At 47.8% G+C, this 24,261-nt stretch overlaps 1 protein-coding gene across 2 annotated transcripts in view; it reads left to right on the forward strand.

The window, feature by feature from the left end:
- Positions 1-12,106: 12,106 nt before the first annotated feature.
- Positions 12,107-24,261, forward strand: part of Asb18 (ankyrin repeat and SOCS box containing 18) — a 65,636-nt gene continuing 53,481 nt past the window's right edge. For both annotated transcript variants that reach the window (XM_075951386.1, XM_075951385.1), the window contains exon 1: positions 12,107-12,369. In XM_075951386.1, the coding sequence (XP_075807501.1) occupies positions 12,165-12,369 (205 nt within the window). In that variant the 5' untranslated portion in view covers positions 12,107-12,164. The remainder of the gene's footprint in view (positions 12,370-24,261) is intronic.

Below are 24,261 nucleotides of genomic sequence, written 5' to 3' on the forward strand. Positions count from 1 at the left end.
ATTGCCTTCTGGCTTGTTCTAGCACGGAAGGCACCGTGCTTCACTCCAAATGTCCTTGGCATGCTGAGGACTCAGACAAGCCAAGGCAGCTCCAATCCACTTTCAAGAACGGCACTTCTCAGGGGGCACAACCTGGTCACGACTGCATGGCGCAGAGTGTATAGAGGTGAGATCCTTGAGCAAGGCCACACAACCTGGACTCCTCGGGGAGGGGGAAGCTAAGATGCTGCTGATTGTTGACTTGAGGTTACTTCCCCTCCGCCCTCCTCCCCTGTCACCTCCAACAGAGAAAAAGCTTCAACCAGAATACATTTGAATGGCAAAATAATTTATGCTTAATTAGTGTGCTAGATTTAAAATTAGAAGTTTAAATGCACAATCAATGGATTGTTTAATCTCATTGTTTTGCCACTCATTAGCCATTCTTTCTAGATGTCTGTGACAAGAGAGTCTTCTCCTTATTCCCAGGGTCCTCTTTCCTCTCCTGCCCATAAATTATGCCAGATTAACCTTCCCCAAACAGCATTCTTCCAGGGTCACAAGATGCCTTCACAAACTTGGATGGTTTCTCGTTGACAGCTGATCCCTGATACTGGGGTCCCAGCCTATTCCCAGGGTCCACTGCCCAAGGTCACATGGTCACAAGGTGCCTTTCACCTCAACTAGCTGGGCTGCACCTTCCTAATGCAACCAATGCTGGGACCCTTTGATACAGTTCCTCATGTTGTGGCAACCCCACAAAGCATAAAATTATTTTTATTGCTAATTCATAACTGTAATTTTGCTACCGGTGTGAATCATACTATAAATATTTGTGATTTCTGATGAGATTAGGCGACCCCTGTGAAAGGGCCATTCAACCCCCAGAGGGGTCACGAGCCACAGTTGAGAGCTATGGGTCTAGACAAACGCATTTCTTCTTCCAAAATCCTACTCATTCCTTGACTTGCAGATCTGACTGGCTCACTCATCTCTCTGACCCTCCTGAGTTCCTGCTGTTTCTAGTTTTCCAGCTCTGGACCCCAACACTGCAGCCTGCTCGTGGCAACTGACTTTCACTTCTGCTTCAGCGGAAGAGAAGAAGCCCTGAGAACTCTCTCACCAGTCTGGATGGGGGACAACCACGTCTCCTCTCTCCAGCATCAGGGCGATGTCTCTACCAGTGCCCCTGGCTCTCAGGTCATCTGCTCCTTTGTCCCATTCTAGACTTCCTCTCTTTGCACTACTCTTCAGTGGAGCGAAGTCCCTCTCAACAGGCTTCCACCGTGTGGGGGCACACACACTCATCTCTGTACTGTCTTGCAATGCCTGATCAGTATTTTCTTCTCCAAACCTGGTCTCTCTGCACGAACACCTGCTCTCAGAGTCTCCCATTCACGTCTATGTTACTGCTTGCATTGAGTTGCAACACTCCATCTTTGGCCAGTCTCTTCCACTGCCTGTGGAGACCCCTGCTCTCTGAGTCCAAGTGTCAAGCATCACCATGGCAACAACCCTGTCCTCAGCATCTTTTCTCTCACGTTCTCTATGTTCAGCGGGGAATCTTATGTACAGATGCCCTGTACTTGTTCTCCCAGCCAAGAGTCCTAGAAGATGGGGTTAAAGAGATGGCGCAGCAGTTAAGAGCACAGGCTGCTGCTGCAGAGGACCAAGGTTCTGTTTCCAGAACCCACATGGCAGCTCCTACCTGTAGTGATGTTTCATTTGTATTTTAATAAATAAAGCTCGCCTGAAGATCTGAGAGTAAAACAGTCCCACTGATCAGCCTTACAGACCAGGCAGTAGTGACACACACCTTTAGTCCCAGTAGTCACCCCAGTTTGCCATAGAAACCAGGTGGTAGCGGTGCACACCTTTAATCCCAGCACTAGAGAGGAATATATATAAGACAGGAGGAGACAGTTCTCAGCTACAGTCTCATTCTGGGAATTCCTGGAGGCAGGATCACCATTTCAGACAGCTGTAGAGGTAAGAACCAGTGACTGGCTGTTTTACTTTTCTTTCTTTTTTTATAATTTATTTTATTTTTTTAAAGAAAATAAAGCATCTTCTTTCATATTACATACCAATCCCAGTTCCCACTCCCTCTCCTCCTCCCATTTTCTATACCTACCCTCCCACCCCACCCACCCCCATTCACTCCTCAGAGAAGGTAAGGCACATTGCTTTGGGGAAGGCCCAAGGCCCTCCCTACTATATCTAGGCTGAACAAGGTATCCATCCAAAGAAAATGGGTTCCAAAAAAGCCAGTACAAGCAGTAGGGATAAATCCTAGTGCCATTGCCAGTGGCCCTGCAGTCTGCCTCAGCCATACAACTGTCACCCACATTCCGATGGCCTGGTTTAGTCTAATACTGGTTTCTTCCCTGTCCAGCTGTAGTTGCTGAGCTCCCATTAGCTCAGGTAGACTGTTTCAGTGGGTGTCCCCATCATGATCTTGAACTCTTCGCTCATATTCTAACTCCTCCCACTCTTCAACTGGACTTAGGGATCTCAGCCCAGTGGCCTGCTGTGGGTCTCCGCCTCTGTTTCCATCAGTTGCTGGATAAAAGTTTTATGGTGACATTTAAGATATTTATCAATCTTACTACAGAGAAAGGCCAGCTTGGGCACCCTGTCCTCTATTGCTTAGGGTATTAGCTGGGGTCATCCTTGTGGAGTTTTGGAATTTCTCTAGTGCCAGGTTTCTTGCAAGCCCCATAATGGCTCCCTCAATCAAGATATCTCTTTCCTTGCTCTCATCTCTGTCCTTCCTCCATCTCATCTATCCCATTCCCTCAAGTTCTCTTCTCCCCTCTTCTTCCTCTTCTGCCCTTTCTTCTTCCCCCACTCCCATGCTCCCAATTTTGATAGGCAATTTTATCTATTTCCCCTTTCCAGGTGGATCTATGTATGTTTTTCTTAGGGTTCACCTTGTTACTTAGCTTCTCTAGGACCACGGACTATAGGCTCGTATCATTTGTTTTACAGCTAGTATCCACTTATGAAAGATGCTTTGCTCTTCTGGCCTTTAGGTTGAATCTAACATCTGTCTCTGGATTTTTATTACTCATGCTACACACACACATGTCTATAATGACAGTTCCAGGGGATCCAACACCCTTTTCTGGCTCTGTAGGTACTCTACACACATAATACACATAAACACATGCAAGCAGAACATTCATGCACTCAAAAACTAAAATTAAAACAAATGTTTAGAAAGCCCTGGAAGATGTGGGTATCAAAACATACTGACCCAAATCTGCAAGTTAGCATGTCCTTGTGCATGGGTAGCCAAGCCTGAAGTCACCCTTCTCTTCCCAGTGCAGCCCTCCTCCCCCACAGCCATGCCACCTGTGGGTCTTGGTGTCCCTTCCAACTCCCAACTCACTATCTCTGTGTCTTCTGCCATTGCTCAGCTCTCCAGAAACACACACACACACACACACACACACACACACAAAACTAATGCAGCCTCCTGTGTCGTGAATCCGTTCTCTACCATCCAGGTCCAGAACAACACCAGCAGTTAGTTGCATGAACCTTGTCAAAAGGCAGAGGAAGCTTAGAGAAAAGGCACCAGGGCAGGCCTTGAGTTCCCTTCCCACTAAACAAGTGTTTCATATTTGGAGTCCCGAGGCTAAAGGTGTCCTCCCATAGGTGTGACTAAGGAAATCCTTCCCCTACTCCTGTCTCTCAGTCACACACGTGGAATTGACCCTTGTCCCTTCTTTGTCCAGCAGCCACCTTCTGGATGACTTTCTCTTGCATTTAGTGACTCATTCAACCATGAGAAAGCCACATCTTACAGGAAAACCATTCTATATTATCTATAAAATGAATGTCCATCTAAAAACACGCTCTTGCAAAAAAAAATTATAGAAAAATGCCTGGACCAGCCAGATGAGAAACCTCTCAAGGAAGAGGCTTACAGCTTGTTAGAACACCTTACAGAGGAGACAGCGGTGGGTCAGCGGAGGGTAGGAACACACCTTGTTAGAACACCTTACAGAGGAGACAGCGGTGGGTCAGCGGAGGGTAGGAACACACCTTGTTAGAACACCTTACAGAGGAGACAGCGGTGGGTCAGCGGAGGGTAGGAACACACCTTGTTAGAACACCTTACAGAGGAGAGAGCGGTGGGTCCACGGAGGGTAGGAACACACCTTGTTAGAACACCTTACAGAGGAGACAGTGGTGGGTCAGCGGAGGGTAGGAACACACCTTGTTAGAACACCTTACAGAGGAGACAGTGGTGGGTCCACGGAGGGTAGGAACACACCTTGTTAGAACACCTTACAGAGGAGACAGTGGTGGGTCCACGGAGGGTAGGAACACACCTTGTTAGAACACCTTACAGAGGAGACAGTGGTGGGTCCACGGAGGGTAGGAACACACCTTGTTAGAACACCTTACAGAGGAGACAACGTTGGGTCCGCGGAGGGTAGGAACACACCTTGTTAGAACACCTTACAGAGGAGACAGTGGTGGGTCCACGGAGGGTAGGAACACACCTTGTTAGAACACCTTACAGAGGAGACAGTGGTGGGTCCGCGGAGGGTAGGAACACACCTTGTTAGAACACCTTACAGAGGAGACAGTGGTGAGTTCGCGGAGGGTAGGAACACACCTTGTTAGAACACCTTACAGAGGAGACAGCGGTGGGTCCACGGAGGGTAGGAACACACCTTGTTAGAACACCTTACAGAGGAGACAGCGGTGGGTCCACGGAGGGTAGGAACACACCTTGTTAGAACACCTTACAGAGGAGACAGCGGTGGGTCCACGGAGGGTAGGAACACACCTTGTTAGAACACCTTACAGAGGAGACAGTGGTGAGTTCGCGGAGGGTAGGAACACACCTTGTTAGAACACCTTACAGAGGAGACAGCGGTGGGTCCGTGGAGGGTAGGAACACACCTTGTTAGAACACCTTACAGAGGAGACAGCGGTGGGTCCACGGAGGGTAGGAACACACCTTGTTAGAACACCTTACAGAGGAGACAGCGGTGGGTCCACGGAGGGTAGGAACACACCTTGTTAGAACACCTTACAGAGGAGACAGTGGTGAGTTCGCGGAGGGTAGGAACACACCTTGCCAGGGGAAACACTTAGATAAGCACAGCTATGGCCTCTGCTTAAACCTCAACCTCACTCCAGAACCTCAAAGGTAGACTTGTGTGTGTCGGGGGTGGGGTGGGGGTCATAGGATCTCTCTGCTTTTCTTGTGACCACACTGAATTCATCTATTTCTGCTTTTTGCTTATTTTTTAAAAAACTCAGATTTAAAAAAAAATCCTGCAAATCTTTCCCGTAAAAAGTACATCCCTGACAAACAGTGATCAAACTCACTCTTCAATCAGTTTAACACAGAGTTTCATTTAACAATAAACAGTAAGCAAATTTCCGTGCCATTAAATCCCCCACCATCACAAGGCTCTCACAGCGACCCTGAGCCCCGCTTCGGCCTACTGAACCAATTCCCTCTTGTGGGTATTTGGGTTGGTTCCAGATTGCAGGGGGTTCATCAAGCGACTCCTCCCAAAGAAAAATGTTCCCTGGAGGAAGGGCTCCCTCTCCTGCAAATGACAGTTCTCCAGCTCAACAGTTTCAAGACCCACCATCCACTGAGGACAACCGTGATTCCTGCTCCATCCGTCGCTAATCCCCATGCCCACACCCGCGCTCCCAACCACGGTCTCCTCTTATCATTGAGCCAATGCTTTTGCACTCATTCTGCAACATTTTCTGGGTCTTTCTCATAAACGTATTCTTTTAAAAAAAATAATAACAACAGCTTCAGGGGCTGGAGACGCAGCTCAGTGGTAGACGGCATGCATCAGATGAGGTGTTGGGATTTATCCCCTGCATCAGCTATTCACAGAACTAGCACCATTTTCTTACAAGCTGCAAACACTTGCTTAGCAATGTTAAGGTTGATGCAGTCACCGGGCTCTTCCGCCTTTCTCCCGGCATCATTTCCTATGCATGCTGCTGACAGTAAATTCAGATTGCATGCTTGCTATGTCCTCCAGACCACGTGCATGTCCTGCTCAGGTGGGTTCAGGCCTTCTTTTCCTAATTTAATGTCTCCGTTAAATTTGAGTTCCTCTACATATTGGTGAGATTGGTATTTCCCCTTCCTGGTGAATTAGCTGTAAATGTCCTTCCTCCCTTTTGCCCAGGGTTCATCTGCTGCCATCCCACATAGCTCTGCAGTCAGCACACACTTGGTAGAGTGGAGTTTTCCCATTGCGTTCTTTTGTTAAATTCCCTCAACGCTGATGTGGTTTGTTTTGCAGGGGTCCCTCCTCACAACTTGTCCAATTTTCTACTTTGTTGGTCTATAGAAATGTTATTGTTTTTGTCATTCAGAGGCATAATAGTCTTGCTTACTGAACATTTTAGGAGTTCTAATAAATACGTTTCCGTTATCTGCTTGTGTTTTCATCTCTGTGTGTACTGCATGCATAGGCATGAATGTGTTCATGTGTATCCCTACATACGTGTGCAGATGAATCTGGAGGCCAGAGGCTGACATTGGTGTCTCCCTCAACCTCTCTCCAGCTTTTTTTTTTTTTTGAGACAAACCCTCTCAATAAACCCAGACCTCACGCATTCATCTAGACTTGTCCAGTTTAGCTTGAGGGATCCTCTTGCCTCTGCCTCCCCAGCACTGGGACAGCAGGCACACATCATTACCCTGGCTTTTGACCTGTGTGCTGGGAACCTAATCACAGGGCCTTAGGCTTCTGCAGCAAGCATTTACACACTGAGCCAACTCCAGTCAGTGCTTGTATTTTCTAACCAATCATATCATCTGAAGATAGTGATTGGGCGTGGTGGATTTTTTTAAAATATTTGTGTGTGTGTGTGTGTGTGTGTGTGTACACTATGTTATAAGGAGTCTTCAGAGGTCAGAAGAGGCATTAGATTCCCTAGAACTGGAGCTACAGACAGTTGTGAGCCAACATATGTGTGCTGGGAACCGAATCTGCGTCTTCTGCAAGAGCAGTAAGTGATGAGACATCTCTCCAGTCCTGTCATTTGGGATTTTTAGGATAAGCATTGTTCTTATTTCCTATTTCTGACCTAGCCCAATTTCTAAACCTTCTCACAGAAGGGAGAGCACTGCTGGGGTCCTTTTCACCTCACGTTCCCTCACGCACAAAGTCGCATCTAGGAAGTTGCATCCCTGCGACACTCCCGGATGCTCCTGGCCTCCATCTGATCTCTCATGAATTTCCTTGGCAAGGATTTGATTAAGGGCAATGAGTTTGCTTATGTGCCTTTGTCCCTTCTGGGTTCTCTTTGGTTCTTACTAAGAAGTATCTTTTGCTCCTTTCGCTTCCTAGGAGGGGCCAGCTTGAGTCAGGCATACGAGGAGGAAGCAAGCCGGCAGTGACTGAGAACGCGGTCGTCTAATTCAGGGATTGCTAGAAAGATCATCTGGCTTCAGATGGGAAGCGGCATTCTGCAGATGGCTTCATCAGTAATGAAGCTGACACTCTGACCCCCTAGGTCTGGAGCCGCCTTTCAATTGGTTCCAAACCAAGGCAGTCAGGAAATGGGGACAGTGAGCTGCTTTATTTTCCCTTTTGACAGGAGCGAAAAATATGTCCCCACATCAGCTAAGACACTGGCTGTTACTCCCACAGAGACAGTCACCCCACACTTTTATTCTAGTTTACTGCAAGATGTTATAAGAAATGGATAAATCTTTCTTTGGTAAGAAAGATTACCAAATGGTGTTGTCAAGATTTGTTTTTATTATTTTCAATTGTGTGTGTATGTGTGACCATAGGAGTTATGTTCACCTGAATGCAGGTGCCATTGGAGGTCAGAAAAAAGTGTCAGATTCCCCGGAGCTGGAGTGACAAGCAACTGTGAGCTGCCATCTGGGTGCCAGGAAATAAACTCGGATCTTCTGGAAGAAAAGCAACAATGCTAGCCAATTTTACATCAGCTTGACACAAGCTAGAGTCATCTGAGAGAAGATGGCCTCACCTGAGAAAACGCCTCCATAGATTCGGTATGTGGGGCATTTTCTTAATTAATGACTGATTTGGGATAGACGGCACAGCCTACTGTGGAGGGTGCCACCCCCAGGCAGGTGGTCCTGGGTTCTGTAAGGAAGCAGGCTGAGCAAGCCATAAGGACCAAGCTAATAAGCAGCACTCCCCCCCCCCATAGCCTCTGCTTCAGCTCCTGCCACCAGGTTCCTGCCCTGTCTGAGTTCCTGTCCTGACTTCCTTCAGCGATGGACAGTGATGTGGAAGTGTGAGCCGAAAAAATTTCATCCCCAAGTTGCTTTTGGCCATGGTGTTCCATCATAGTAACGGTCACCCTAACTAGGACATGTGTGTGACCCCAGCCAATGATTTCTTGCCCATGTCCTCATGAGCTAAGTGGGGGCACAAAAGTCCCTGCCCCTGAGCTCTGAGAAAATAAAGTGCAGTGATAGCCACGGGACTTCAGAAACGTGCAGTCACGTGCCAGAGCGGTCATCTGCCTACTGTAGGGTACAGTTTGCTATGTTCTCCACACAGCCAGGGCTTGGCCTAACACAGGATTCAGAAGGGATTTACAGGCGAAGTGTGGATTTACAGCCACCTTTCAGGAGGCTGAGGCAAGAGGGTCACCATGAATTCAAGACCATTCCAGACTACCGAGTGAGACCCTGTCTCAAAACAGTAAGTGGAATGTAGGAGCTGGCTCTTACAAAGTCAGCTGGGGTTCCTGGATAGGGGATGCTCAAGGCCAAAGAAAAGTTAGATGAAAGAAACAGAAGACAGGATAGAATTGAGAGGTCTGTCTGGTCATGACAAAGCAGCCTAACAACCCTAGGTTTTATTTCAAAACTTGCTTATATACAAAAACAGAACAAAGCACAGCACAGACAGTCGGTCAGTATCTAACCACAAGACCATTCCTGTCCTTGAGTGAGCAGCCCCCTCTCCAGCTTGTGCTTGCTGCTCGGAAGCAGCCTCGCTTTCTGTCTTGATGTTCCTGAGGTTTGTCATCAGCAGTATACTGTCTACTAGATAGAGTGTTCTTTTCTCACGGGCTAAATCAGAAGTCTCTCACAGCCCTCAAGGTTATAGGAAAAAGCAGAACAGGCAGGCTTGTACTCAAATGACTTCTTTAAGTCAGAAATGACTCCAGATGGAAACTGAGTCACATGTGGGCTCCCACAGTGGGGTAGTGGAATTGGTAGTGGAATTGGTAAAATCCAGGTGTTTGTTCTCAAGAACACACCCTCACCTCTATCTAGGCAGCCTGATGCTTAGGCCTTCAAGTCAAGCCCCTCAGGACAGAAGCTCCTGCCAGAGTCACCCGACATATCTAACATGCCTGGCTGGTGTCACATGCCATCAAAACACGGAGATGAGTAAGTGGCCTTGCTCCCTCAGTGCATAAATGGCCGCCATGGAAACCACTCCTCCACCCACAAAGCTGATGGGCGAGTCAATCCTGCCACAGAACAGTGGGGTTCACTCTAACACCTTGGTTGAAACTGTTGCCCTTGAAAGGTGTGAAAGACACAGCTAGAGAGAATCAGAGATTTCCAGCCAGACTGTAAAGCTCCTGGCTCCCCCACCTTTCACTACAGGAAACCACTATATTAGCCACTAGAAAGATCAATCAGACCCTTCTTCGTTGCTATAGCAAAATACCCGAAGCAGGCGACTTTATAAAGAAGAGAGTTCTCCTGTGTATCAAAGTTCTGGAGGTACAAGGTCAAAGGTCTTATCTAGTGATGGCCTTTTTGTTGGTGGAGTCCCAAGGTGTCCTGTGATGAGAGACAGGGAGCATTGTGTGTGTGTGTGTGTGTGTGTGTGTGTGTGTGTGTGTGTGTGTGTTCCTCTTACAAAACCAGACTCAATCATGGAGCCTACACTCTAGTGGCTTTTATCTTAACCACTTTACCTTGAGCTGGGTGTGATGGCTCATGCCTGCAGCCCTAGCACTGGGAGACTGAGGCACAAAGATGGCAAGTTTCAACCAGACTGAGCTAGATAGATACACCTTGTGTCACAATCCTTTCAACCCCCTAGAATTGGCAAAGTTTAATCATAAATGCAGACAGACAAAGGTCCGAGGAGATGACTCAGGCAACACAGTGCCTGCCACACAAACTTGAGGACCTGAATTCTCTGGCACCCACATAAAAGCTGGGCGTGGTGATGAGCACATACAACCCCAGTTGCCCTTACAAGGCTTACTGGTCAACCAGGCCAATGAATCAGTGAACTCCAGGATCAGTGAAAGACCCTGTCTCAGGAAATAAGGTAGAATCATTGAAAAACTAAAGACACCCGATGTTGACCTCTGTGCCCCCAAACATGTATGCACACCCGCAACACGCATGCACATACACACAAGTGTATACAGACACCACATACATACAAAGAGGAAAAAAAAAAACAGTTCCATCAAATATGGGGCTTTCGTCGCCACCAGTGATTGTTTTAAAAGTTAAAAGAGAACAAGGAAGCTCTCCCTGCTTTAGAGGAAGCCAGGATCCACCTGCCATGATGGCCTTACGTGTTGTGCATCCTTTCAAAGACAACCACTGAAGGAGAGAGGGACATCCATGGTTTCTAAGGAGAAAGTGGGGGCGGGGGAGCTGATGGTACTGGGTTTCTTTCTCATATTATGGGGCAATGCGGTGGGGGACAAGGGAAAGTTCATCCGAGAAAGAAGCCAAGATGAGAAATTTTCATACTGAAATAAAGAAATGCATGTTGCCTTAAATATAATTTGTGTTAGTTACATTTCAATTCCTAATTTATACATCACGGGCTTGATAAAGGATTACATTATAACAAAATTAGCCAGGATCATTAGCATAGTGTGTGTGCCGCTGATTAACCACCCAGCAGATCGCTGGGTAATTAAGATCGGCGAGGGCCGTATTTTGAGACATTGTCATCCTATTATCTGCCTAACAAGTGCCGGGCCCTCGCCTCCCTTCTGATTTGGGGTTGGATAGCAGCTTTGTACAATGCCGCTGTGTCTCTACATTCCTCCCCCCACTTTCACTAGTCCCTGTGGCCACTCCCCAGCCACATAGCAAATGGCCTGCATTTGGGGGTGCAGACTCATGACCCTGATGCCAGGGCTGGGGATAGAGCACTTGCCTAACCTGCAGGAACCCCAGGGGTTCCAGCCCCAGCCCCACACACAACCGGATATGGTAGCACACACCTATTATCCCAGCTCTGGGAAGGAGGAGGCAGGAGGCTCAGGAGTTTAAGGTTATGCATAGTAAGTCTGAGGCCATTCTATATTGTATACATGATGTCTGTATATCAATCAGTAAATAAGTAATAAAGAATACCAGCATAACCTTCTGCTAAACACAACAGAAGACCCAAGGTCAGGTCAGGTAGATGTTTCTGAAGCTCTTGTTTTGAGAAAGAAAACAGTCACTGATAGCTCTAAGCTGGCCACAAAACATATACCTGTTGTCCATGCACTCTAGAGACTGAGGCAGGAGAATGACAGGTTCAAGTTCAGCATCAATTACAGAGTAAGACCCCATGGTGTGGTTTCAATGTAAAATGTTCCCAAAGGTTCCTGCGTTTTGACACTTGGTCCACAGTTGGTGGCGTTGTTTCTGGAGGTTGTGGAGCCTTTAGGAGGCGGAGCCTTAGTGGAGGAAGTGAGTCCACTTCCTGTCTGCTCAATGCTTCGTGACTGCAGAAGTGATGTGAACAGCTGCCTCACACTCTTGTCACCATACCTGCCCTCCCTCCTATACTGTCCTGTTCTTCCCTGAAGGACTGTAGCCCCTCCAACTGTGAGCCAAAACCAGCCCCCCACTCCCCCCCACTGTTAAGTTACTTCCTGCTTCCTGTTAGGTATTCAGTTACAACAATGAGAAAGGCAACTGATCAAACCTTCTCAAACAACATCCCCTCTAAAGAGCTTTACCACTTCTCCAAACACATTGAACTGCCTACTACCCCTCTGTGGAGAAGCCTGCACAGTGATCCTGGGGAAGAGGCCTCCTCTGCCCTGCCATCGAGGTAGCAGTGGCAGCTTGGGCCCTCCCTGCTGGCAGTAACCCAGCATGGTTCTATTTATAGCCACCTGTGCTGCTCTGGGGACAGGGCTAACTTTGGACATGCATTAGAGGAAGAAAAGAAGGTTGGCCCCGACACAGGGACACCACAATGTCCAGCTGGGACTTGCCACCAGATTACCCCCTCAGCTCAGACTTCGTGAGGAGATTAAAGTCTGCTCTGGCCACTGGGGACAAGGACATGGTGCAGGAACTGATCTGCACTGAAGCGGAGCCCGTGGACGCCGTGATAGAGCTGGCTAATGACGACTGGATGAAGGAGCCCTCAGCTCAGCTGCCCACGGGTGCACTGCTAGGTAACCCCTGGAGGCCACAGGCCAATTCTAGTGCATGCTGGGGTCTGCTCGGGGGAGGGAAGGCAAGGGTTCAGACAGGTGGTGATACATCCTTGATATCCAGTCGTCATAAAGCTCTGTGTTAAGCGAAATAACAAATGTAGGCCGGGCTGTGGTGGCGCATGCCAATAATCCCAGCACTCGGGGGTGGGAGGGTGCAGAGGCGGGTGGATCTCTGTGAGTTTGAGCTCTGCAAGAGCTAGTTTCAGGACAGGCTGCAAAGCTACAGAGAAACCCAGTCTCGAAAATAACAACAGTAGTAGTAATAATAATAATGATAGTAACAATAATAATAATAATAAATAGAGAGGCTCACCACAGCAATAATTGTATTGGCAGGCAGACACTGTGATGGACGGTAATTTGCAGGCATGTTCAAGTACAGGTGGCAAACAGAAGCTGTTGAAAGGTGGGATCTTAGGAATCCTACTGCTATGAAATGATACCATGGTCACGGTGACTCTTATAAAGGAAAACATTTAACTGGGGCTGGCTTACAGTTCAGAAAGTTCAGCCCATTATTGCCATGGTGGGGAGCATGGCAGCATGCAGGCAGACATGGTGCTGGAGAAGCAGCTGAGAGTTTGACATCTGGAACCACAGGCAGCAGGAAGAGGGAGCGACACTTGGCCTGGCTTGAGCATCTAGAACCTTAAAGCCCACTCCTAGTGACACACGCACTCCCAAAACCCCACACCTACTCCAACAAGGCCACACCTCCTAACAGTGTCACTCCCTGTGAACATATGAGGGACATTTTTATTCAAATCACCACAGGGAGCAAGAAGAACAGGCTAAGATATCGCTGCAAGGATCACTAACATGGGTGAGGTTTGCAGGTGTCACTGGGTGCTGAAGTGTTTGTCCACTATGCCCAGGGCTCTGGGCTCCATCCCCAGAACTGCAGAAGCCTTAGGTCACCAGGGATACAACTGTTTGGGCTGGATAGGCAGTCATTGGACAGACAGACATGCCTACAGAAACACTTTCTTTGTAAGCTGGCATTTGGAAACACATCCAAATATCTACCATATCCAAAAATTGCCTTTGTTCCAGCAATTTCTGTGACTTCTAACTACCAGCCATAAAGTCCCTTCTTCCCCAGGTTTGGCTGCATTTTCTGTACTGTTCTTAGGGTTCAGCCCAGGTGACTTCATCTTCAACACTGCTTACACACTTGCCTATGGCACATGCTGAGAACATGCGGGTGTTAACCTCAGCATCAAGTCCAACATCACTCAAAACCATCTAAAGAAGATCAGAGCTCCTGCTCTGCCCCAGGACAGGCTGTTCTCATCTTTCTTCTCCTCTACCCATTTAGAGTGTAAATTCCACAGACCCGCTCCTACGTCACCAGAGTCATGTGATGGCCTTTTCTCGCATCCAAAAAGAATGACCGTAGGGGCCGAAGAGATGGCTCAGTGGTTAAGAACAGCTACTGCTCTTGCAGAGGAACTAAGTTGGGTTTCCAGCATCCCAGCCAGAGGGTTCACAATTGCCAAAAACAGCAGTTCCAGGGCATCTGTTGCCCTTTTCTGGCATTATACTCATATGTGCAAACAAATGTGTGCATACACACACACACAATTTTATTAATTTTTTAACTGCTCATGTGCAATTAATTATAAAATAAATAAATACATCACATGTGGAGATTAACCATATATATAAAAATAAAACAAATATATATAAAAAATAACCATTTACATAAAAATAAAATTAATATAAAAATAAAATAAATACGTCACATGTGGAGATTAACTACAAAACCCTTAAACCACATGCCTGCTGAAGAATGTCTTTATATTACTCTTCTTATAAATAATACTGTATTCAAGTCTTTAGTACCGTCGGTATGCCTTCACCCCTACACAGGGCGCATCCTTTAGGTAAGTGCCTGGAAACTGTGTGACTGGTACAGAAATATAGAATTTTGGGGGATATGTTTCCAAAATCTGAAAGGAAGTAAGGCAGCAAATTTTGCCCTGGCCTTCAAAAGCATGAGCATTCCTGGTTTTGAGAATTCATATTTGAAAGTGCCAGTTTAATGAGGGTGTGCCGGCAGTTCTTACTTCCTGATAGGCCATTCCTCTGTGTGTGTGTGTGTGTGTGTGAGTGCGCATGTGTGTGTGTGTGTGTGTGTGTGTTTGTTTGTGTTCACATGGGTGCACATGTGTATGTGCCTGGGGAACACCGAGGTCAGCAATCTTGGGTATTGTGTCTCGGGCTCCTCCCATCTTGTTTTGTTGAGACGGGCTCTCTCCCTGGCCTGGAATTCACCATGTATGGTAGACTAGTAGGCCAGAGAGCCCAGGGATCCACCCACCTAGGCCAACCCAGCTGTGGGATTACAAGCATGAACTGCCACACCCAGCCTTTCTACCTGGGTCCTGGGAACTGAACCTAGGTCCTTGTGTTTGCCTGGCAAGCACTTTACCCATCGAGCCATCTTCCCGGCCTTAGCTATGCTTTATTTTCGCACCAGACACAGGATTTGTGTTGCCTTGTGGTGATCTTCATTGTGCTGCTCGTCTGTGTGAATCCATGGCCAATGTCTCCCACACCCTTGAATCCTTTTTATCGTTGTTATGTAATATGGACACGGTCTCCTAGTCGCATTTGCTGCAAGGCTGTTCTTAACCTGTAGTTGACCACGGATTGTTGTCAACTGTTTTCTAGCTAGTCAGGTGTGTTCCCGTGGTTCTGGTCCTGAGCCCTCAGGTCTATCCCCTGGTCAGTCCTCCTAATGTACATGTATTCATGGGTACACATGACATTACACATTCATGCATACATAAGTACATGTATGTACTGTCATGAGGAGCATGCATAGAACACTTCTGCCAGGAATAACTCAGAAAGGAGGCAGATGGAAGTTCAAGGCTGGAATCTCTGAGGGATCCATCCCACGCCTGTGACGGGAGTATCCTTCCTAGGTCAACCTTCTTTGTGATATGCGGTGTTTAAGCTCCTTTTAGAGAGGTGCTTCTTATTCCTCACATCTGGGGTCCACGGGCCCATGAGCCTTGACCTTCAATTCAGCACATCTGTCCAGGAGCCAGGTTGGAGCATCAAAAGGAGGAAGTCTTGTCTGCACAGATGGCAGTGTGGTTGGAAATAACATACTTGCCCTCCTGACCCCTTCTGCGCTCTGCGCTGAGCTGATCATCATGAACTGCCTCAGCTCCTCCTTGACCTCTGGGTTCCTGTTTAGTGCAGTGTGTAAAATGTGCTAGAAAGAAAAGGGTCAGGTCACTGTTTCAGTTGGCAAAGGTCTTACTATGCATGCCCAGCTCCTGCCTGCAGCTCCCACCTCCTCGGAGCTTCCCTTAATGTGCTGCCTCCCTTGCAGCCTGCAGCCATGCCACCTGCCACCAGCTGGGGCCCTGGCCAGGGCAAGGGTCCTGTCTGCACGTCTCTTGCTAACATGTTCCGAATGGTTAAGAACTGTATGTTGGAGTGCTCTCTTTAACTCATCACTTCTTCCCATGTGGCTAATTATGGGCAAAGTCTTTTCCATCCGGTTACTCTCAGAGTGCTGGAAACTGGCAAAATATGTCAGGGAAGTTACAGTCCTCCCACCACGAATCCGTTGCTTAAAGATTTTTATACCCAGACATCTCCCTGCTGGAAATGTGACAGTCTGAGGAGAAGGTGAGCTGCCACTGCACACTATGTGAGCTATGCATGGTGCTTTGTGTGTCTGACCAGTGTCCCTGAGTGCCCTGTAGGTCGTTAGAGCGGGCTTCCCTTGGTAGGTCCAGGAGCCTCACAGAGAAGCTCCCGGATGGACTGAACTTGGACCTGGTCCCTGCACTGCCCTCAGAGACAGTGGCATCCTAAAGGCTCACAATGGTCCCAAATTGAAGCTGGCATGCTTTTTTCTCATATGAACTTTGACCCATGAAACTGTTGACTCTTGGCAATCCTTTGGGACTCACTGCCTTAGGTCATGGGTTGTGTCCCTTTGTTCTCAGAAGACTTACTGGGATTACATGTGGTCTTTGGGATTCCTGAGAAGTGGTCACTGTGGCACAGGTGACTGCAGCCTGTATAGGGCATAAAGACTGAAGATCACGTGGACCCTGTACAGAATTCAGGAATGTGGAAGGCTGGGAAGACAGAGGAGGGGTTGGGGAGGGGCAGATATACCCACCACATGAGAAAAATGAGAATCAAGTGTCAGGGAAAAAGTCATTCTACACAGAAGAGAAGAGGTTTCCACCCCAAGGACAACCCCAAGTGGATGGAGCTCAAGGCAAGGGTCAAAAGATGATAGCGTGAACAAAAAGCTGAAGAGAAACCTGACCATCGTGGGCTCATTGGCCTCTGCACCTATTTCTCCACCAAAGAGAGAGAGAGAGAGAGAGAGAGAGAGAGAGAGAGAGAGAGAGAGAGAGAGAGAGAGACTCCTGCTGAGAAAGTTGTGGAAACAGATTTTTCTAGAGAAGCCGGCCAGGTGCTCATGTACCCATTGTTTCAGGGTCAGAGAAACTAGGAAACACAGCTGAGGCAGAAGACGGAGCCATCACCTCCTGAGGAGGCAACAGGAAGGGAAGGTTCATTGTTCCAGATTCCTTTAGGGGGTGACAAATCTTGGGAGACACCTGCACTGCTACAAGAATGGGTGTGGGGGACCAAACAAGATATCGGGAAGGGGCCAGATATCTTCTAGTTAGGTCTCAGCCCTTTTAGCAGGGGCCACTGTAACTCCCAACCCAATCTTGCTCAAGACACGACCCTCCCACTCACCCACTGGGAGGAATCTGAGGTGCCCTGGGTTGCTGGCTCTATGCTCACTCTAAGGATGAGGGGCTCTGTATGTGTGTCTGTATGTGTCTGTGTGTGTGTGTCTGTCTGTGTCTGTGTGTATCTGTCTTTCTGTGTCTGTGTGTATCTGTCTGTCTGTGTCTGTTTGTCTGTGTATTTTCAGAACAACTCACAATCAGCTCAGCTCTCCTAACAGAAATGTTCTAGTAAGAACTTCCCCTCCCCTACTCACCTTTGCTACCCACCTCCTTCCAGATCCCACTCAGGAAGGTCACCTCTCTGAAAGGTCACACTATTCATCCAGGTGACCACCTCACCTCCTCCCCTGCAAGAACATACATCCTTCATCTCTGTTTTTTACTGGAAAACATGGCCGTCTTAGTCTGTTTTCTGTTGTTGTATCAAAATACTCGGTGCAAGATAATTACAAAGCAAAGAGGTTTATTTGAACTCACAGGTTGAGAGACTGGGTATGCGGAACCAGGAAACTTAGCTGTTCACCCCCTTGACTGCATTGTAACCTGGCATGCAGCATCATGGTGGGATACAGGACAGAGTGATCTCATGGTGAGTCAGAAGCCAGAGACAGGAAGAAGCCAGCTATGATTTTTATCAAGCTTTTCTTTTTCTCTTATATTCCCCATTTAATATACTTACTATATTTCATATATGATATGCTTATTATATATAATATTGGACTTTCTTATGACATTGTATACATGTATATAAAATATTTGTATCATATTCATACCTACTACCATCTCTAGACTCATGATCCTGCTGATCCCACTCCCTTTCCCAGTCAGTTTGTCCTTGTAGTGTGTGTGTGTGTGTGTGTGTCTGTCTGTCTGTCCTAATGAGTTTAATTAATGTTGCTCACAGAAGCCTGCATCATCCTCCCTCCACCTCCAGGCTCTGAGATTCCAGACACAGCCCACCCAATGTGCCTTCCTTTTTCTGTGGAAGCACGGGATCTGAACTCTGATCCTTGAGAGTGTGCAGCAAGCTCTCGCCTCACCAAGCTGTCTCCCAGGACAATTTCTTTTTATGCCACCAGATATTTCAAACTCACATACCCCTCCCTGGCCTAACACCCTGTATCCTCAGCCTTGAGGAGACGCTCAGTCATGGGGCACAGTGCTGGCGTGGACTAGCCACACCCCTCTGTGGACCCCGCACTGGATGGATGCAGACCCAATGAACAGTGCTCCTCTGTGGGGAAATATTTCACTCTGCTTCAAGCCAAACCTGACCCCCTGCTATCGACTGTCCACGACAATCACATTATTCGTCCTGACTTCTTTTCCATACTGACTGGAGTATGGAAAGGGGGAAACGGTGGCTGAGAGGAGGGCAAGACCCACCTAATCCCTCAAATGCTTGCACTGTACAATTTAGTAACTGCCATAATCACATACTTAAGAAACAACTGATTACTAATTGCTATTATTAAGGGTATCAGCATTCTGTGATTCTGCGGAGGGTACACCATATACAAGTCAAGATGCTACTTGAGTTCCCGATGGAAATAGAGGAACGGCTGTATTATGTTGTGTTCAGGGCAACGGTGTTTAAGCATCCAGGGGAAAGCTAAAGAAAGACTAACTGAGCTTTTATTAAGAGGTGTCCCCGGTAGCGTGTATAGATGGAATGAGTGTACAGGAACGTGCGATAGACGTGCACACGTGTGAAAATGAGGACCAGTTGTGAAGGGGCTTCTTACCCAAGGCTGTACGCTAAAGATGCCAAGACACTTAGCCTGGTCCGCCACGCCACATCAGTCATACTTCTTTACGTATGGAGAGAGACAGCACATGGGACATTTAAGTGGAGAAAGCGCACGTAGCTCCTGCCTCTGAAGAGTCATGATGGCCGGGTGAATGTGTTGATGGCGGCCTCTCAGCCTAGTGGTATAGTGTTCAAGGCAAAGGTCTCAGAGTAAAATGACCCCCGCTCTCACTCTGCTACTGTCCGTGGAGCCTTGAATATGTCGGCCCATTCCTCTGAAGCTTAATTTCCTCACTGAAGAAAAAAGGACAAGATATCAGTCTGTGTCAACTCTGAAGCTCTCTGCCAGCCAGGGTTCCAAGAAGGACTTGTGTCCATGGAGGAGATTAGCATCACCCGTTGGCAGACACCCTGCCTGTCTGAGCAGTTCTTCCTGCAAAGGTCTATGCAGAACATCCCCTGCCTTCAGCAGAAAGTTCCGCTGACTAGTTTGGGGGTGCACTGGGAAGTGGTGGTATTGTCTGAATGGTTTGTAGGAAACCGGGTGGCACATTTATGCCAGGCTACAAGACAAAGGAGAGCAAGTACCTCAGCAGAGTGTACCAGACCTGCCGTCAGTCTGGCGTGGAAGCAGAGTGTCTTAGTTAGGGTGTCTATTGCTGTGAAAACACCAGGACCACAGCAGCTCTTATAAAGGAAACCATTTAACTCGAGTGGCTTCCAGTTCAGAGGTGCAGTCCATTATCATCATGATGGGACATGGTGGCATGCAGGCAGACATGGTACTGGACAGGTAGCTGAGAGTTCTACATCTTTGCAGGCAACAGGAAGTGGTCTTTCTCGCTTGGTGTGGCTTGATCATTTATGAGACCACAAAGCCCGCCTCCACAGTCACATACTTCCTCCAGTAAGACGACATCTAGGCCTGGAGACATGGCTCAACAGTTAAGAGCACTGGTTGCTCTTCTAGGGGGCCGAGGTTCAGTTCCCAGGACCCACATGACAGCTCACAACTGTCTGAAACTCCAGTTCCAGAGGATCTGAAACCCTCACACAGACACACATGCAAGCAAAACACCAATGCGCTTAAAATTTTAAAAAAATGAATAAAGAAAAATCATTTTTTAAAAAAGACCACACCTAGTCCAACAAAGCCACACCTCCAAATAGTGTCACTCCCTTTGGGGGCCATTTTCATTCAAACAACCAGAAAGAGAGAGAGAGAGAGAGAGAGAGAGAGAGAGAGAGAGAGAGAGAGAGAGAGGAATGAGCAATGCTACACTGACCTGCTCTTCTCAATGCACTCCCAAAGAGGTGTTATCTTCCCACTTTGAGGAAGAAAAGAGCTCCGATGAGGCTCAGAGATGTTAAGCAACCCGTAGGTCTCCCAGCCACCATGTATCCAATGCTCCCCTTTGTACCTCATAAACCCTAGAGTCACCTGGGCTGCACTTGGCAGGGCACCAAAGCTCACTCTTCCCTCCGTAATCAACCACCAGGTACGAGTGGAGCATGTGTTTAAAAACAAGAACATCAGAAAATCTGCAGGCAAATGGATGGAATGAGAAAAAAATCATCCTGAGTGAGGTAATCTAGGCTCAGAAAGACAAACATGGTATGTGTTCACTCATAAGTGGACACGTAGAGTAAAGGACAACCATGCTACATTTCACAACCTCAGAGAGGCCAGGTAACAAGAAGGGCCCAAAAGGGCACACATAGATTTCCCTGGTAAGGGGAAGTAGAAGAGACCTCCTGGGTAGACTGCAGGTAGGGTGGGGATGGGAACATGAGGGATCAGGTTGAGGGGTGGATGGAGGAGGAGAGTAATGGAAGAGGTGATTTGATGAGGGTGGATCAGGTAGAAACCTAACGGAAGGGCAACTCCCACAAATCTACGAGAATGATACCAACTAACGCTCCTGTCAGTAGTGCATAGGTAGCCTGAACTAACCATCTCCTGTAATCAGTATGGTGACTACCCCAACGGTCATCGGGAGCCTTCATCCGGTAAGTGATGGAAGCAGATGCAGAGATCCACAGTCAAGCACTGAACTGAGCACAGGGAATTCTGTTGAGGAGAGGAAGAAAGGATTGTACAAGCCATGGGGTCAGAGTCATCACAAGGAAACCCAGAGAATAACTGGCCTCCTCATGGGAGCTCACAAACTATGGACCAATGGCTGGGGAGCCTGTGTGGGACCAGCCTAGACTCTGCATATGTGTGATGGCTGTGTGGCGAGACCCCTGGCAGTAGGTTTAAGACCTATCCCTAATGCTTTGGCTGACTTTGGGGAACCTATTTCCAAATGATGGGTTACCTTGCCCAGACTTAATACTAAGCTTCTCTTAGTCCTACCTCAACTTGATATGCCATGTTTTCTTGACACCCATGGGAAGCCTGCCCCTTTCTGAACAGAGGTGGAGAGGAGTGGATCGGAGAGGGAGGTGGAGGGAGGGAATGGGAGGAGGGGGAGAGGAAGTTGGGATCAGAAAGTAAAATAAATGAAAAAAATTTTAATTACTAAAGAGGGGAGATAGAGGAAAAAGAGTGGAGCATGGGGACTACCGCCTCCAGCCAGGGCTAGGGCCGCCGGCCCACCTAAAGGCACTGTACAAAAAGGTGCATGAAAAGGCCGGATGATGGTGGCGCACGCCTTTAATCCCAGCACTCGGGAGGCAGAGGCAGGCGGATCTCTGTGAGTTTGAGACCAGCCTGGTCTACAGAGCTAGTTCCAGGACAGGCTCCAAAAAGCCACAGAGAAAGCCTGTCTCGAAAAAAAAAACAAAAAAAGGTGCATGAAGGCACTTTCCCCATGGAAGATGTCACAACCCACTGAGCTGGTGTCCCCAGGGACACACACACACCACCAGCACCCATGCATGTATGTGCATTCACGCATACCTGCAGTATTAATAGTTCAGAGTCCCTTGTTCTGAATATTTCAGCAAAAGACTGGGAAGGAGGGAGGGAGGGAGGGAGGAAGGGAGGGAGGGAGGGAGGGAGGGAGGGAGGGAGGGAGGGGAAAGGAAGGACAGGCAGAAGGAAGGATGGATGGACAAATGCTTGAGATTCTCTTCTAGAGAATAAGAGAAGACACCAGAAGCAGGAGGTGACCCATGGCAGGGAAGGGAAGCATAGATGTTCCCCACCAACTCGGCTGCTCACCCGGTCATACACTGTGGGGGCTGGGAGACCCTGCTCGCAGCAAAATGAAATTAAACCTTTCTAAGTACTTATAAATCAGAATCTAATGACACTATCCCACCACCAGCCTGAGCATTGCTCTTATTACTTTGATTCACAAGCCAGGAAAAGATCCGGAATTATGCACAAATTATTGTCCCATCTTCTTAATTAACGCTGATTGCAAAATTCTTGCTAAAGTCCTTGCTAACAGACTCAATTATGTACCGCCTGAATTGATTCACCCAGATCAAGTGGAATTTATTAGAAATACACTTTCCTACAATAACATCAGATTATCTTTGAATATAGTTAAATTATTTAGGAATAAGACGGCTACGGCAGCCGCTCCTGCCTTAGAGAACACAAAAATACCTAGAATTAGAGTGTTTCTTTGCTTTCTGCAAGACACACACCCTCGGCACTTACTTGTCCCAGAAGCAGGTTGAGTCACACTGTGAAGAGATGAAATGCATGCCTTCTAGCTAATGGTCCAGCTTCAAAGACATATGGGCAGGAAGAAAAATCCTACCGGGTCGTGTCTCCAATGCCCCCCACCCCCAGGACAAACCGTCCCTGCCTTCGCTGCCTGTGGAACGCGGTGAAATCGCAATTAGACTAAATCAGGATATTTTCAGAATCAAAATGGAGAAACAGACTAATAAAACGGTAATGTATGCTGATGGCATCCTCCCATTAGCATCACTGCCAAGCACGCTGGAGAGTTTCATTTGGGGAGAACAAAAGGAAAGGGGGAAGATAGGAGAGAGCTTTCCTGCCTCTCCGGAGACAACTCCAGCTCCTGCGATGGTGCCCTGCCCAGGAAGCATTGCAAAGGAAGAAGGACATGGCAGACACACTCTCTGTAGCCAGGTTCTGGCTTCCTAGCCCCATGAGCCCTTGGCTTTGACACCAACATCAGGACCTAGATAATGAGGGGGAACTAGCTTTGGCCTTCTTCCACTTCTCTAGCTAGACAGTGGTCAGGACTTACAGACCGGTAGATTATGGAATATTTAGGTTGTCCTCGGATGGGTGAGCCGCTGTTGAGAGGCTGGGGTGAGAAGGAAGGAACACGGCAGTGGGTGAGGGGCACACAGGGTATGAGACGTTGTACGGGGCAGTGGGGCCCAGATGGAACCAAGGAAGTGGGAATCAGAGAAAGCAGTCAGAACTGTTGTGTAAGACTGGAGCCTGAGGCTTTAGGGCCAACACTTGCCCTGAAAAAGCAGTGGGCAGCCATTAGGCAGAGAATGGGAGGAAGCATATGATCTGGAAAGAAAACTGAAAATACTTTACCAGACATAGGAAGGGTGGAAGCAGAGAGATGGGTGCCAAGACACACACCATCTTGCTTCCCCACCTCTCCCTCCCTTACGGATAAAATCCTTAGAGCAGTATCATGTGCCCAGCATGTCCCCCTTCCTTGGAGCTGTGGCAAATTTTGTTCTTATCTAGGGAAGACCCAACAGCAGATCAAAGAGGACATGGAGGTGGTGGGGTGGGGGAGACACAGCAAACCTGAAAACATGGCAACATAAAGCTCCCAGCCGGAAAAAAATAGAAAGGAAAATGCACGATAATAAAATGATCATGGGCTGTTGTTGCATAACATAAAAATCTGACATAATTAGTTGGGGTCCAAGAAACAGACAGAACGGGGCAGGAAAAAAAAATATGATCAAATGCCATGCTTTGTTGACACCCATGGGAAGCCTGCCCCCTTTCTGAACAGAAATAGAGGAGGAGTGGATTGGTGGGGAGTGGGGCAGAGGGGAGGCCGGGGAGGGGACAGGAGGAGAGGAGGGAGGGAAAACTGTGGTTGGGATGTAAAATCAATGAATAAATTTAATAATATTTTTAAATGATCAGAGATAACTACCCCACATTTCCCAGGATGAGTGGTGAAAGACGTGAACTGACATACAGATCTAAGTTCTGTATGCCCGAGGCAGAGATGGCCGAGGGTGAGCCTGCATATCTGGGCATTCGGTTACCATGGGAGAGTCACAGTTACCTTGTAATAAAGAGCATGTCCCATTGGGAAGAAGAAGTGGGAAGCAGATTTGGTATAGTGCTCCTTCCCACAAATCAGCAAAGATTTCTGGGACAGCTGGTGCTTTCTGTCAGCTTGACAGACTAGAACCACCCGATAGATGCCCCTACGG

Source organism: Microtus pennsylvanicus, chromosome 17 (assembly GCF_037038515.1).
Source record: "Microtus pennsylvanicus isolate mMicPen1 chromosome 17, mMicPen1.hap1, whole genome shotgun sequence".
In the NCBI taxonomy this organism is placed as follows: domain Eukaryota; kingdom Metazoa; phylum Chordata; class Mammalia; order Rodentia; family Cricetidae; genus Microtus; species Microtus pennsylvanicus.